Genomic DNA, 13,572 nt, shown 5'->3' on the forward strand with positions numbered 1-13,572 from the left:
ACTCCATCCAGGACACTGGGATCAACAGCACCTCCAGCATCTCCATCCAACACCACCACGGCACTGATTCCATCCAAGACATCGGGATCAGCAGCACCTCCAGTATCTCCATCCAATATCACCACGATGGAACCATCTTCACCCAGGACACTGGGATCAGCAGCACCTCCATCCAACACGTCCACGGCACCGACTCCATCCCACCCAAGTGTGCCCAGATCCACGGGGCATCCACCCAACTCGACGGCAGTGCCAGCCCCATCCTCACCCAAGCCCTCTGGGCCCACTCCTGCTCCCAACTCCACCACACCCACTGTGAGCCCTGGGCACCTTGGTCACCAGCCCCAGAACGACACCGGCCACCGGCATCGTGGCCAGCAGCTCAGGTGAGAGCCAGGCTGGGGGGCACTGGGCAGGCAGGTGACCTGGGTATGGGCACGGCAGCAGCCCTGGGGTCCCCTAAGACCCCCCACTTGGGACTGTGCTCACAGGGGGGCTCAGGGGTGCGGGTGAGCCCAGAGCCCCCCAGGCTGCTCCAGCCTCCTTGGGAGGTGTTGAGGGCTCCCCTTTTCTCCTCCAGCCTCTGTCACAGGGCCCCAGGGGGGGGGGGGGGGGGAGGGCCCCGGGCTGGTCCCCCACGGGTGGGGGTGACACAGAAACCAGATTTCTGATGGTGGAGGGGGGGACTGGAGCCAGTCTTGAGCCCCCTCTCAAGGTGCACAAGGCTTGGCAGTGCTGAGGGGGGTAATGGGGTGCCCGTCTCGCCCCCACAGAGCAGCAGCTGAGCTCTGGCGTGGTTGTCATCATCTGCCTCTTCGTCTGTGTGCTGGTGGGGGGCACAGCGGTGCTGCTGGTGCGGCTGTGCCGGCGCGGGACCCCCCGTGGGACCCCCCGCTTCCACCACCTGGACGAGGTGCCCATGGTGAGTGGGGGGGCAGAGGTGGTGAGGGGAGGACTTGGGGGGTGCCAGGGTGTGGGTGCTCATTCTACTCTCTCTCTCTTCCCTAGAGCAAGGTGGAGGAGTCCCCTGTCACCCACCCCACACCCAGGTGACCCCCCCCCCCTTGCCGCGGCCCCCCCCGGGGCTCCCTCCGCGCTGCTGAATAAAAAAGCTGCTGCTCAGCTCTGGTTTCCCGTCTGCCATGTGCCCTGCCCGGGGAAAACCCCCGCTCCCGGGGGAGGGCCCAACCGCTTTCGGGGGTCCCCCCGCTCCGGGCTGGAGGCCCCGGGGTGTTCCCAGGCCGGCGGGATGGGTGCGGGGCGGTGGTGCCCGGGCTGGGGGGGGCCGCGCAGCCCCCCCGGCGAGGTGGGATGGGAGGGAGCGAGCGGCCAGGCACGCACGTCGCCTTCCTTCTGCTCCGCTGCACTCGGCCGAGGCCGCGGCTGGCGGCGACGACCGGGCACCGGTAAAGGGGCTGCGGGCCAGGGCGGGGGGCTGGCGGCAGCGGGGACCCCTGTGCCGGGGCTCGGCATCCCCTGGGAATTGGGATGAGGCTGCTCCCGGTGCCAGCCGGGGGGTGGAGGGGCTCGGTCCTGGCGTCTCTGTGGGTGCACCGGTGTGCCCCAGTTCCTCACGGGGGCGGGTGCCCGTGGTGGCACCATCATTAAGGTGGCATCGGTGGGTTCACAGCCTTGGTGGGTGCTACGGGATGGGGGACCACCCCCGTGGCCTCAGGCCCGGTGTCCCTGTCCTCATCCAGCCCGTTGGAGCACCGGGAGTGGGAAAGAGGGGCCCCAAAACCCGAGGTGGGGGCCAAGATCAGGCGCCCGTAAATCACGGAAGGGGGGGGAGAAACCCACGTGTCCCGGTCCCGGGGTGTCCCCGGGGTGTCCCCAGCCCCGGGGGGGGGGGTGGTCCCCACCCCCGAGCCCTCACCGGCCGCAGCTCCCGGAGCTCCCCCCGCAGGGACGGCGATGAGACGGAGCCGGACGGCGCTGCCCTTCCTCGGCGCGGAGGTGAGACCGGCACCGGGGGGCACCGCGGGGGGCGAGGGGGTGTCGCGGGAGGGGGGCGAGGGGTGTCCCCGGTGCGGGCGTCCCAGCGCCGGCCCCGCGGGCAGCAATAACCGGGCTGGCGGCGCTGAGCTGGAGTTAATTATCCCCTTAATGGGCGGTTAATTATTATTCACCTCTGCGTAATCGCGCGCCGGCTCCGGGGGCTTTTCCGGCGGGGTCCCGGGGGAACCGGGGGAGGGGGGGTTCCCTCCCGGTGGCGGCGGGAGGAAGAGGAGGAAGGGGGTGTCCCTGTGGCTCCGTGCGCTGCGGGACGAGCCGCACCCGTTGCACCGGCTGCAGCCTTTCCCCGTGCCCCCCCCCTCGCCCAGGTATCACCCCGGTACCCCCGGGATGCAGCGCCGCACCGTGCCCGCCAGGGGGCGCCAGCGCGCTACCGGCGCCCGGTACCGGGAGGGGGGGGACGGGACGGGGCTGCCCCGGGACGGGACCCTCGGACACGGACGGTGCCCCCGCAGAGCTCCGCGGTGCCGCTCCCCGCGCCCCTCACCGCCGCCCCGTGTCCCCGCAGCGCTGCCGCGACGCCGCCGAGGCCGCCCCGTCGGGCCCGGGAGCCGCGCTGGGCGCCGTCCGCCGGCGTTTCTCCGGGACCCCGCTGCTGCCGCCGCTGGGCTGCCGGTTGGCGGAGTCGGCCCGCGGCCCCGAGCCCGAGGGAGCCCGGGTGGTCTTCACCATCGAGGAGAGCGGCCCGAGCAGCGGCGACGAGTCCGAGCCCCCCCGGTAAGGGCGGGACGGGGAGCGGGGAGGTGATGCCGGCCCCCGCTGGCACCGGGAAGGGGTTACCGGGCAAGGCGCTGCTGGTGGGGACGCTCCCGGGTTCAGCACCGACGGGCGGACAGCGGCACCGGGGCACCGGCACCGGCAGAGCAGCCGGTGGGCTGGGGACAAACCCCTCTGTCACCGGCCCCGGGATGTCCGTCCCGATCGCCATCTGCCCCTGTCGCCCCGTCCCCAACACCCCTGTCCCCACCACACTGTGCCCATCCCCTCCGTCCCCGTCACCCCTGTCACCCCTGTCCCCCTGTCCCCACCACCCATTCCTGCCCCCAACCCCTGCCCTCATCCTCCTCACCCCCTGCTTGTCCCCATCCCCTGGCCCAGCCGGTGCCACCGCAGGGTTGGCCTGGCTCTGCCCAAAATGACCTCAGCCCCTCCCGCAGTGGTTGCAGGGCTATTTTTGGGCCATTCCCCCTATCCCGTGCCTCTCCCAGCCCAGCTTGCAGGGTCAGCATGGAGCTGGCACAGCTGAGGGTCAGGGCTCCGGTGTCACTTGTCATCCACCCCTGCAGACACGTGGGGACAGCGACAGTCCGACAGGGACTGGCTGTCCTGGGGTCAGGGACTTGCTGTCCCGTGGCCGGTCCTGTCCTGGCTGTCCAGGGGCTGCTGGCTGCCAGCCAGCCCGGGGGGGGCTCTTCCCCCTCGCCCCCGTGCCCTGATGTCCCTCTGTCCAAGCAGCCCCTCTGGCCTGACGTCCCCGCAGTCGTGCCTGCAGTCCCTTGGAAGCGAGGGTGACCCCCCCAGCCGGTGGGTTTTGGGGTCCCCACTGCTCCTGCCGTGGCAGGGGAGGCCCTGTTGTTGTCCCCCCTGGCTCCCGGCCAGCTGCCGGATATTTTTGTGGCCGCTGGGAACAGCAGGTATCCACATCCTGCTGCATCAGGCTGGGCAGGTGCCAGCGCCCACGGCCAGGCTGGTGGGTCACCCACGGTGCCACTGTCACCAGCTAGACCTTGTCCTGCTGCTCCCTGTTCCCCTCAGGAACGGCCCCAGGAGGGGGCTTGGCACTGCACCAGGGAGGGGCTGGGCCACAGAGTGGGGTGGGTTTGGCTCTCACTGGTCCCTCGGTGGTACCGTGGCACAACCACACCACGTGTCTGGGATGCTCCAGCCGTGTCCCTTGGTGGCACCGTGGCATGTCCACACTGCAAGTCCGGGATGCTCCAGGCTCAGCCGTGTCCCTTGGTGGCACCGTGGCACCAACAGCACCATGGCACGACCACACCGTGTGTCTGGGGTACTCCAGGCTCATCCCTGTCCCTCGGTGGCACCGTGGCACATCCACGCCGTGGGTTTGGGATGCTCCAGCCTTACCCACGCCCCTCGGTGGCACCGTGGCACGTCCACTCCGTACGTCTGGCTCGCTGAGGGGTCCGTGTGGCATTTTTTCCGTGTGCCCAGGCAGAGCACCCCTGCCCTTTCGGGAGCAGCTGCCGCCTCGGGGAGACAGCAGGGTGGCCGGTGGCACCGGGCCAGCGAGGGGCCACGTGCCCGGGCCGCCAGGAACACCGGGGGGGGACCCGCTCCCTGCGCCGGCTGCCGGAGCCAGACAGTTGTTTAATTTCCCAGGCGCAGGGCGGGAGGGGGATGGAAAGTTTCCCGGGGCCGCCGGGGCCGGGACGGCCGCACGCTTCCTGCTCCGCACCGGGGGCGCCGGGGCCGCGCCGGGGCCGCGCCGGGGGTCCCTGAGCCGGGCTATGCTGCCCACCCCGCACCCCTCGCCGGGGGCTTCTCCGGCAGCCTCCCCCCGCAGTTCCCCCCGCAATTCCCCCGTCCTCTTCAGGAAGCTCCTGATGAACCAGAGCATCCGCCTGCAGCGGCGCTTCACCGTGGCGCATCCCCTCTGGTAAGGGGGGGACGCTGGCGGGTCCCCGGGGGGGGGGGGCACCAAGCTGTGCTGCCAGGATGGGGGGAGGGGACTCCCCCCCCCCCCCCGTGCTGTGACCCCACGGGGACGGGGGGGACGAGGAGGGGACAGCGGGTGTCCCCACATGGCCGGGGGCTGAGCCGTGCAGGGGGGAGCCGCTGGACGAGCGCGGCTGAGCACGGACACGCTCATTGCAGCGATGGCCAGGCAGGGACCCGCGGTGGGGTGGCCCGGTGGGCAGGGAGGGGGGCTTTTCCCTCCAAATCAAGGCACCGGCTGACCCACCGCGGCACCCCCCTGCCCTCCCCGGCTCGGAGTTCTGTAGGGTTGGTTTTGGGGTGCCCCCCCCGGGTGCTGGTGGGTGCCGGCCCCACCCGCGTGAGCGCTGTAGGGCTCAGCACATCCCTCCGCAACAGCAACTATTTATAGCGGCCCCGGCCCCCCCCAGCCCGGCACGGGCACAGCTCGGTCATTAGCGCCGAAACGAGGGGGGTTAATTCGGCACCAGCCCCTCGGCGGGGGCTCGTGTCCCCCGGGGCTGTCCCCTGCGGTGGCAGCGGGGTCAGAGGTGGTGGCACGGGGCCGGGAACAGACGCGGGCATCACCCGCGGGGCCGTCGGAGGGACAATGCGGCTTTGTGTCCCCGGTACCATCGGGGATGGGAAGGCGAGGCAGGAAAACAAGGGGCTGCGGGGATGGCATGACGCGGTGCCGGCTGGCACTGCCACTGCCGGGGACGGCCACGCCACAGGGACCGGGGCTGCCGGAGCGGGACGATGCTGCCGGGCAGCCGGTGCCCGTCCCGGAGGCACTCCTGCATCTGGTAGGTGCCGGGCTCCCGCTGGGGACGGGGTGGTCCCAGTGGCATCCGCGCTTTCCCAGTTCCCCCGGTGCTCCCCGTCCCCGCGGCGGTGGCGGCTGCGGGAGGGGACAGGCGCTGGATGGCCCTCGCTGCGTCCCTGCTCCGCGCAGCCTTTCCCATGACCCCGGGGCCAGCGGAGCAGGAGGGGGGGCGAGGCGGCCGCGGCCAGCTTGGGGACACTGCAGGGTCACCATCCCTGTCCCCACGTCCCCTGTCCCCCCCATGGATGCACGCGGCTGCCAGGTGACTCTGGGTGAGGTGCCCCCGGGCTGCCACCAGCGCGTCCCCAAGGGCCAGGGCTTGGCTTCTGTGGCGTTTTCTGTCCTTCCACGTCCCCTGGCTCTGTGCCATGGCTTGGACACTGTCCCCTCCATGGGACACGGCACCCCCGAGCCAGGGCTGATGGAGGCTTTGGGGCTCTGGAGGACTTGGGATCATAGTGCTGAGGACAGGGCAGGGATGGGACAGGCAGGAGCCGGCCCTTCCTGGGGTCTCTGGAGCTGGGAGCTTCAGAGTAGGGGGGCCTGTCCCACCTGGGTCACATGGGACAACCTGGCTTTGCTGGCAGGGAGCTGAGAGGGTCCATGTGCTCTGAGTTGTGCCCATTCTCAGCACTGGGTGAAGGAGGTGGCAAGGCCAGGCTGGGAGGTGACCAGTGTCCACAGGGGCCACCAAACTGGGCTGAGCAGGACAATGGCAGTGAGAGCCCGGTAAACCTGGTGGCATCTCGTGGACTGTGCCCCCACACCTTGCCCCGTGCAGGCCTTGACTCCTCTCCCCTCGCAGCTTTGACCTGGAGAATGGCCTCCAAGGCCGGGGCGCGCTGGACCCCCAGGCCAGCCCGGGCGCGGGGCTGGTCCTGCAGGGCACCTTCTCCCACGGGCAGCGCCGCGAGTCCTTCCTGTACCGCTCCGACAGCGACTATGACCTGTCCCCCAAAGCCATGTCCCGCAACTCCTCCATCGCCAGCGACCTGTGAGTGTCCCCCCAATTCCTTGCGTCCCCCGGGACCCCCCACTGCCCTCCCCGAGGCTCACGCTCCCTTTGCTCCCCCAGGCACGGAGAAGACATGATCGTCACGCCGTTCGCCCAGGTAGGTGCCATCCCTGTGCCCTGCCCGGGAGGGGACACGGCCTGTGCCTGGCGCCCGGGGGGGTGTCCCGGGGGGGGTCGGCCCGGCCTCAGCCCCCTCTCGCCCCCCAGGTCCTGGCCAGCCTCCGCACCGTCCGCAGCAACCTCACCCACCTCCAGGACCGTGCCGGCATCAAGTGAGTGGGCCGTGGGGTGGGGAGGGCGAGGGTCTCACCTGGGTGGGAGACCCCGACCCATGGCAGGGGCGAGAGCACCGCTGTGGGGGTCCTGGTTGCTCAGCCCCCCGTGTTTCGCAGGCGAGGATCCAGCAGCAGCCTGCCCTCCGGGAGCAAGGCCAGCCTGTCCGGTGAGTGCCGGGGGGACCATGGTGGGGATGTTTTGGGGCTGTCCCCGTGCCCCCCAGGGTGGGTCCCGCTGTGCCCCGGGGGGATACAGCCCCCTCCAGGCAGGGCAGAGCCGCGGCTTTGCCCTTTGGGATCCATGTCTGGTTTTCGGCAGCTCCTCCCGCCTGGCCGCCCTTCGCGGCGGTGGAAAAGCTCCCGTTGACGTCAAACCTTCCATTAATAAAACCCGGCGGTGAGCGGGGCCCCGCGGGAGCCCGGCTGCCCCCGGGGCTGGCTGTCACCCCACGGGACACTGTGGCACGTGGGGCTGCCACGCCATGGGGACGGAGTGATGGGGCCGAGCCCCGTTGCCCAGGGATGCTCGACCCCGAGCCCCGCGTCCCCCTGCGCCCTGGGCCGCCCCGCTCGAGGGCCGTGAGCCGCCCCGCCGGCGAGACCCCGGGTTTGGGGTGGCACGAGCCCCCCCGTGCCGGGTGGTCGCGCCGTCAGCGGGTCCCTTGCCAAGCTGGCGGGTGCCCCCAGCAGAAGATGCCCACCAGAAGCTCTCACGGGAGACCCTGGAGGAGCTGGATTGGTGCCTGGACCAGCTGGAGACGCTGCAGACCAGGCACTCGGTCAGCGAGATGGCCTCCAACAAGGTAAGGGGCACTGTCATGGTTACCCTGGGGGGAAAGGGGACCCTGCCACTACTGAACCCCCTGGGCTGGGCAACTGGGGGTCCTGCTGGCCCTCTGCACCACTGATCCCCCCAGGATGGGCAGCTGGGGGTCCTGTGTGCTCCCTGCATCACTGAGCCCCCCAGGATGGGCAGCTGGGGGTCCTGTGTGCCCCCTGTGCCACTGATCCCCCCAGGATGGGCAGCTGGGGGTCCTGCTGGCCCCCTGCGCCACTGATCCCCCCAGGATGGGCAACTGGGGGTCCTGTGTGCCCTCTGAGCCCCCCAGGATGAGCAGCTGGGGGTCCTGTGTGCCCCTCATGCCACTGATCCCCCCAGGATGAGCAGCTGGGGGTCCTGTGTGCTCCCTGCACCACTGAGCCCCCCAGGATGGGCAGCTGGGGGTCCTGTGTGCCCCCCACATCACAGAGCCCCCTGGGATGGGCATGTGGGGGTCCTGGGGGTCCTGTGTGCCCCCCAACACCGCTGAGCTCTGCCCACCACCTGCAGTTCAAGCGGATGCTGAACCGGGAGCTGACGCACCTCTCGGAGACGAGCCGCTCCGGGAACCAGGTCTCCGAGTACATCTCCAGCACCTTCCTGGGTGAGGAACCCCTCCCCACCCCAGGGACACCACTGGGGTCACCCCTCTGCTGGCAGCAGGGTGGGCTTTGTGCCCGCTTGCTTCTTGTGAAGGGACAAAACGGAGGGAAAAGGGAGGGGGATTTTCCCAAGTGTCCCAGTGGGATTTGCTGCTTTGGGGCTGTAACACCCTTTGTCCTGGCTGGGCGTGCTGGTGCATGCTGGTGAATGCTGGTGCACTGGGGCTGTTGGGTAAATCCCCCTGGGCCTGGAGGGGTGTCCAGGGCAGGGTTTGGATCCACTGGCAGGCGGGTGGCTCATGCAGGGCAGTGATGGGAAGTGCTGGGCACCCGCCACGCAGCCCCCAAATTGTCACGACACCACGGTGTCACCTGCGCCGCGTCATCAGCGCGAGCCGGGGGGATGTCGGGGGGGGAATTTGGGCTCCCACCCTGCTCACGCCCCCCCGGTGCCATCCCAGACAAGCAGCACGAGGTGGAGATCCCCTCGGCACTGGCCAAGGACAAGGAGAAGGAGCGGAGGAAGCGCCCCATGTCCCAGATCAGCGGCGTCAGGAAGCTCAAGCACAGCTCCAGCCTCGCCGCCGCCGGCATCCCCCGCTTCGGGGTGCGCACGGACCACGAGGGGCTGCTGGCCAAGGTGGGCTTGGCACGGGTGACCCCCCCCAACCACAGGGTCCCTGGCGCCAGCCCCCCATGGACCTCTGTCCCTCTGGTCCCCAGGAGCTGGAGGACACCAACAAGTGGGGGCTCAACGTGTTTAAAGTCGCCGAGTACTCGGGGAACCGCCCGCTGACCGTCATCATGTACAGCATCTTCCAGGTGAGCATCCCGGTGGGATGGGCCTGTCCCCGTGCCCGGATGGGGACAAGCCACCTCCCGCCTCCCTCCGTGCAGGAGCGTGACCTGATGAAGACCTTCCGCATCCCCGTCAACACCTTCATCACCTACATGCTGACGCTGGAGGACCATTACCACGCCGACGTGGCCTATCACAACAACCTCCACGCCGCCGACGTGGCGCAGTCCACCCACGTCCTCCTCTCCACGCCCGCCCTGGAGGTGATTCCTGGTCTCCTGAGGCCACGGAGGCCAGCGGGTGTGTCTGGCAGGGTTGTAACATGCCCGCAAATCCTTCTCCCACCATTCCCCAGGCTGTCTTCACGGACCTGGAGATCATGGCTGCCATCTTCGCCAGCGCCATCCACGACGTCGACCACCCCGGCGTCTCCAACCAGTTCCTCATCAACACCAGTGAGCTGGGGAGCAGGGATGGAGCTGGGGAGGGGGTGTGGGGGACCCCACCCAGGAGTCCCCCCGGGGTGACCGGTGCCCTCTCACAGACTCGGAGCTGGCGCTGATGTACAACGACGCCTCGGTGCTGGAGAACCACCACCTGGCCGTGGGCTTCAAGCTCCTCCAGGAGGAGAACTGCGACATCTTCCAGAACCTGAGCAGGAAGCAGAGGCAGACGCTCCGAAAAATGGTCATCGACATGGTATGGGGGGGGCTGGACCACCCTGGGGTGGGGGTCCGGGCTGGGGGGGGTCAGGCTGAGCCCCGTTCCCGGCTTGTCCTGCCCAGGTGTTGGCCACGGACATGTCCAAGCACATGAACCTGCTGGCGGATCTGAAGACCATGGTGGAGACCAAGAAGGTGACCAGCCTGGGGGTGCTGCTGCTGGACAACTACTCCGACCGGATCCAGGTGGGAAGGGGACACGGCTGGGAATCCTTCCTGGCACTGCAGATGTTGGGCATTGCTCTGGGCTGCTGGGACGTCCTGCCTGGTGACTCCCAACCACAGCCGGGCATGGCCAAGGGACACTGGCACAGTGTGAGGGTGGTCCTGGGGGACAAAGGACACCGTGGCTGTGCCCACAGGTCCTGCAGAACATGGTGCACTGCGCCGACCTCAGCAACCCCACGAAGCCCCTGGAGCTCTACCGGCAGTGGACCAACCGCATCATGGTGGAGTTCTTCCACCAGGGAGACCGGGAACGGGAGAAGGGGATGGAGATCAGCCCCATGTGCGACAAGCACACCGCCTCCGTGGAGAAGTCCCAGGTGGGGCGGTGGCCTGGGGACGGGGTGAGGGCGTGCAGGGCTGGGCCGGGGGCTCAGCTCTGCCTCCTTCCCCTTCCCCCCCCTCAAGGTGGGCTTCATCGACTTCATCGCCCACCCGCTGTGGGAGACGTGGGCCGACCTGGTGCACCCCGACGCCCAGGAGCTCCTGGACACGCTGGAGGACAACCGGGAGTGGTACCAGAGCATGATCCCGCGCAGCCCCTCCCCTCCGCCCGAGGGACCCGGCGCGTCCCCCGCCAACACCGACAAGTTCCAGTTCGAGCTGACCCTGGAGGAGGAGGAGGAGGGTGAGTCGGACACGGAGCTGGAGGGGCCTGAGAGCCCCTTGGACGAGGACAACAGCGGCTCCAAGACACCGGGCACGGACGACTCGGAGTCGGCCGACACCAGGCGCTTGTCCCCCGGCCCCGGGGAGCGGGACTCGCCCGTCCCCCGCCCCAGGGACGTGGACAACCGGCGGGCGCTGGAGGGGACGCTGCCCAAGGACGGTGGCGGCGGGTGCTCCGTGCCAGGGCCCGAGGACAGCCAAGGGCTGTGCCTGGACACGGAGGGCAACGTCACATTCCTGTCCCTGGGCACGTAGCGGCACCGGCCGGTGGGTCCCCTGGCTGCCACGGGGACGTGGGACTGGGGTCTGCCCTGGCCGGCGTTGGGGACAGCGGGGAGCTGGCAGTGGCACCACACAGGGCGTGGAGGGACCCAAGTCGTGTCCCCATGTGGGATCTGGGCAGGTCCTGATGGACAGGAAGGCGCTGCTCGCCCTCTCCCGTCTCCCACCAGCTGCTGGGAAAGGTCCCTGTCCCCTTCAGGCAAGGCTTGGGGACGCTGTGCTCCGGCCCCAGCCCAGCCCTGGGGACATCACGCCCCACAGGGCTCCAGGAAGGAGTCCCCCCACAGGGCTGGGGCACAGCCAAAAGCATTCCAGCACTTTTCCAGGTGGCCCCTCGCAGGACAGCAGCCCCACGGTGGGACAGGGAGGTGGGTGAAGGGTGCTGGTGACACCCCCAGCACGAGGGACCCCCAGGCACCGGCGCACGGCACGGGCACGAGTCAGGGGTTTATTTATTTGGGGACAGGTTCACTTTTTAAAGCCTTTTGTAGCTCACTTTTTACTCCGAGCCTCTCCGAGGCCGCACTCACGTGGATATTTGGGGCGGAAAGACACGTTTTTCAGGGAGGAAAGTCACATTTCTGCTCCGTGATCACTGAAAATGCTGCGTTTTTAATTCACACTTTGGTCCCTGGCGGGTGCTGTGACCCCCCCACCCCTGAGTCTCCGGCACCCTGCCCGGGGACAGTCCCCCCAGGATCCTTTTGAGTTTTCCTTCACCTTTCCAGAGATTAAACCCGGTTTGTTCCACCCTAAACACGAGCCTTGTTAAGTGCCTCTTTTCCTTGGAAGTGCCTTTTCCTGGTGTCACGGGAGCTGTGCCAATGTCCCCAGGGACTGGCGTGGTTGGTGGCCCCGGCGGGCACCAGGGAGGGCCTGGAACAAAAGGAGCTCCTCCTTGGAAACGCTGAGATCCATCACTGGCAACCACGGCCTGCTAAGGTAAATATTTAATCGCCGGCTTGGCGCGGCGCGGGGCCCGTTCCCGGCTCTTCCGCATTGCTCCCCACGGTGATTTATCTCCGCAAACACGTCCCCACCCCTGGCACTGCCCCGGCACTGCCCTGGCACGTGGGGCCCCCGAGGCTCTCACCCCCTGCCCGTCCCACACTATCCCCCGTGGCGGCAGCAGGGCCTTAGGAGCTGGATGATCCTTTCCCAGCCCAGGGATGAGCTGGGAGCGCTGGAGCCACACGGGCCAGTCATTCCTGGTGGGTGCTGAGTGTCCTCCTGTCTCTCCTGGCGGAGAGGGGCTGTGCTGAGAGGGGTCAGCTGAGGCTCTGTGCTCCCAGAACTCCTTGAACCCAGGTCTGTCCCAGACTGTGCCGGGCTGGAGCAGGGCAGGAGCTGGTGGGAAAAAGCCCTTTTCATCCCGTGCTTGGCTGAGGGGCTGCAGAATCCACGGACAAAGAGGGTGGTGGAGCTGTTGCCCGGGGAAGGTGGGAGCAGCACGTATGGTCCATCCCTGTGGCTGGATCTGTCCCTATAGCTGAATCCAAGGGTGGATCTATCCCTAAACCTGGATCCATCCCTATGGCTGGATCTATCCCTGCAGCTGGGTCCATCCCTGAGCCTGGATCCATCCCTATGCCTGGATCTACCCCTGAGCCTGGATCCAACCATGCAGCTGGATCCATCCCTGAGCCTGGATCCATCCCTATGCCTGGATCCATCCCTATGCCTGGATCCATCCCTGAGCCTGGATCATCCCTGAGCCTGGATCCATCCCTATGCCTGAATCCATCCCTGAGCCTGGATCCATCCCTGAGCCTGGATCCATCCCTGCCTCCCGGCCATCCCGCTGTCGCTGGGGGCTGTTGCTCTGTCTCCTCACGGTGGGCTCTCACTGCCCACCTGGACAGCACCCACCGTGTCCGGCAGCTCCAGCCAGAGCCTGGGGGATGTCCGGCTCCGTCCTCCCGGGGCTCTGGGTCCTGGATAGGCCCCGGTGAGGTTGCACCGGGACAGGGGCCATTGAAACCCCCTGGGCAAAGCACGACAGGGCAATGCCCGGAAGGCTCTGGGAAGGGCAGGGCAGGGCCCGGGAGGGTCCCGGGGCCCCGGGCAGGGCAGGGCAGGCCCGGGCAGGGCGGTGCCGGTGCCCCGAGGCCGCCATATGTTGCCTCCCCTAATCCCCGCTGGAACCTGAGGGCGAGGGAGGACATGGCCGCCCACCTGCGCACCAGCCCCGCCTCAGCGCCAGGCGCCCTGCCAAGGTAAAGATCAGCCCGACCGCCACTGCCAAGCCTAAGGGGGGGCGTCGCGATATAGCGCGCCATGTCGCGACAGCGAGGCTGCGAGACCTCGCTCCCTCCCCCCCCCCTTGAGCGGGAATGGTCCGCCCCGCTCCCCCCGCCCGCGCGGCGCGTGGTTCAGCCCGCGCCTCACACCGCGCGGCCGGACCTCACCACCGCGCGCGGCCGAGGGGGGGGCGCGGCGCCCACCACCGCGCCGGGAGGGGGGGGTCCGCCCCCCCTCCGCCTCCCCGCTGTCCATCACCGCGCGCCGCCGGGCCAATCAGCGCCGCGCTCCGGGGCGCGCCCGTGACGCGGCGGTTCATTTGCATAGCGGGCCACGCCCCTTCTGCCGACGTCACCCGGGGTCCGCATCTGCTGCAGTCGCTGCGGGAGGAGCGAGAGCGGCAGAGGTGAGACCCCCCCCCC

General features: G+C 68.9%; 3 protein-coding genes across 6 annotated transcripts in view; all 3 read left to right on the top strand.

Moving 5' to 3' along the window:
• LOC113977272 (membrane protein FAM174B-like) overlaps positions 1-1,053 on the top strand; it is a 2,401-nt gene extending 1,348 nt beyond the window's left edge. Inside the window, exons 2-3 of the mRNA XM_027703266.1 lie at positions 774-922; positions 1,009-1,053. Coding sequence (XP_027559067.1) covers positions 774-922; positions 1,009-1,053 — 194 coding nt within the window. The remainder of the gene's footprint in view (positions 1-773; positions 923-1,008) is intronic.
• A 3,434-nt stretch (positions 1,054-4,487) lies between these two features.
• LOC113977256 (cAMP-specific 3',5'-cyclic phosphodiesterase 4C-like) lies at positions 4,488-11,666 on the top strand. Of its 4 annotated transcripts, none has more exons than XM_027703236.1 (15): positions 4,488-4,636; positions 6,306-6,494; positions 6,576-6,612; positions 6,723-6,787; positions 6,908-6,957; positions 7,478-7,593; positions 8,121-8,214; positions 8,674-8,852; positions 8,936-9,034; positions 9,110-9,274; positions 9,367-9,466; positions 9,556-9,710; positions 9,797-9,919; positions 10,096-10,278; positions 10,367-11,666. In XM_027703236.1, the coding sequence occupies exons 1-15, from the start codon at positions 4,488-4,490 to the stop codon at positions 10,880-10,882; spliced, it is 2,220 nt and encodes a 739-aa protein (XP_027559037.1). In that variant the 3' UTR covers positions 10,883-11,666. The 4 variants fall into 4 exon arrangements, with proteins under 4 accessions (XP_027559037.1, XP_027559038.1, XP_027559039.1 ...); XM_027703237.1 differs by having other exon boundaries at positions 7,481-7,593; XM_027703238.1 differs by lacking the exon at positions 4,488-4,636 and adding an exon at positions 5,419-5,480.
• A 1,784-nt stretch (positions 11,667-13,450) lies between these two features.
• The window catches only part of RAB3A (RAB3A, member RAS oncogene family), a 4,684-nt gene continuing 4,562 nt past the window's right edge, over positions 13,451-13,572 (top strand). The window contains exon 1 of the mRNA XM_027703250.1: positions 13,451-13,556. The gene's annotated coding sequence lies outside the window, so the exon portion shown is untranslated. The remainder of the gene's footprint in view (positions 13,557-13,572) is intronic.

This window comes from Neopelma chrysocephalum, unplaced genomic scaffold (assembly GCF_003984885.1).
Source record: "Neopelma chrysocephalum unplaced genomic scaffold, ASM398488v2 Primary Assembly neopelma1_215, whole genome shotgun sequence".
NCBI lineage: Eukaryota > Metazoa > Chordata > Aves > Passeriformes > Pipridae > Neopelma > Neopelma chrysocephalum.

Excerpts from the sequence above, each read along its gene's own strand:
- LOC113977256 (XM_027703236.1), top strand. The coding sequence starts at position 4,488 with ATGCTGCCCACCCCGCACCCCTCGCCGGGGGCTTCTCCGGCAGCCTCC. Across the intron at positions 7,594-8,120 it reads GCGAGATGGCCTCCAACAAG|TTCAAGCGGATGCTGAACCG; the intron begins GTAAGGGGCACT and ends CACCACCTGCAG. Across the intron at positions 10,279-10,366 it reads CCTCCGTGGAGAAGTCCCAG|GTGGGCTTCATCGACTTCAT; the intron begins GTGGGGCGGTGG and ends CCCCCCCTCAAG.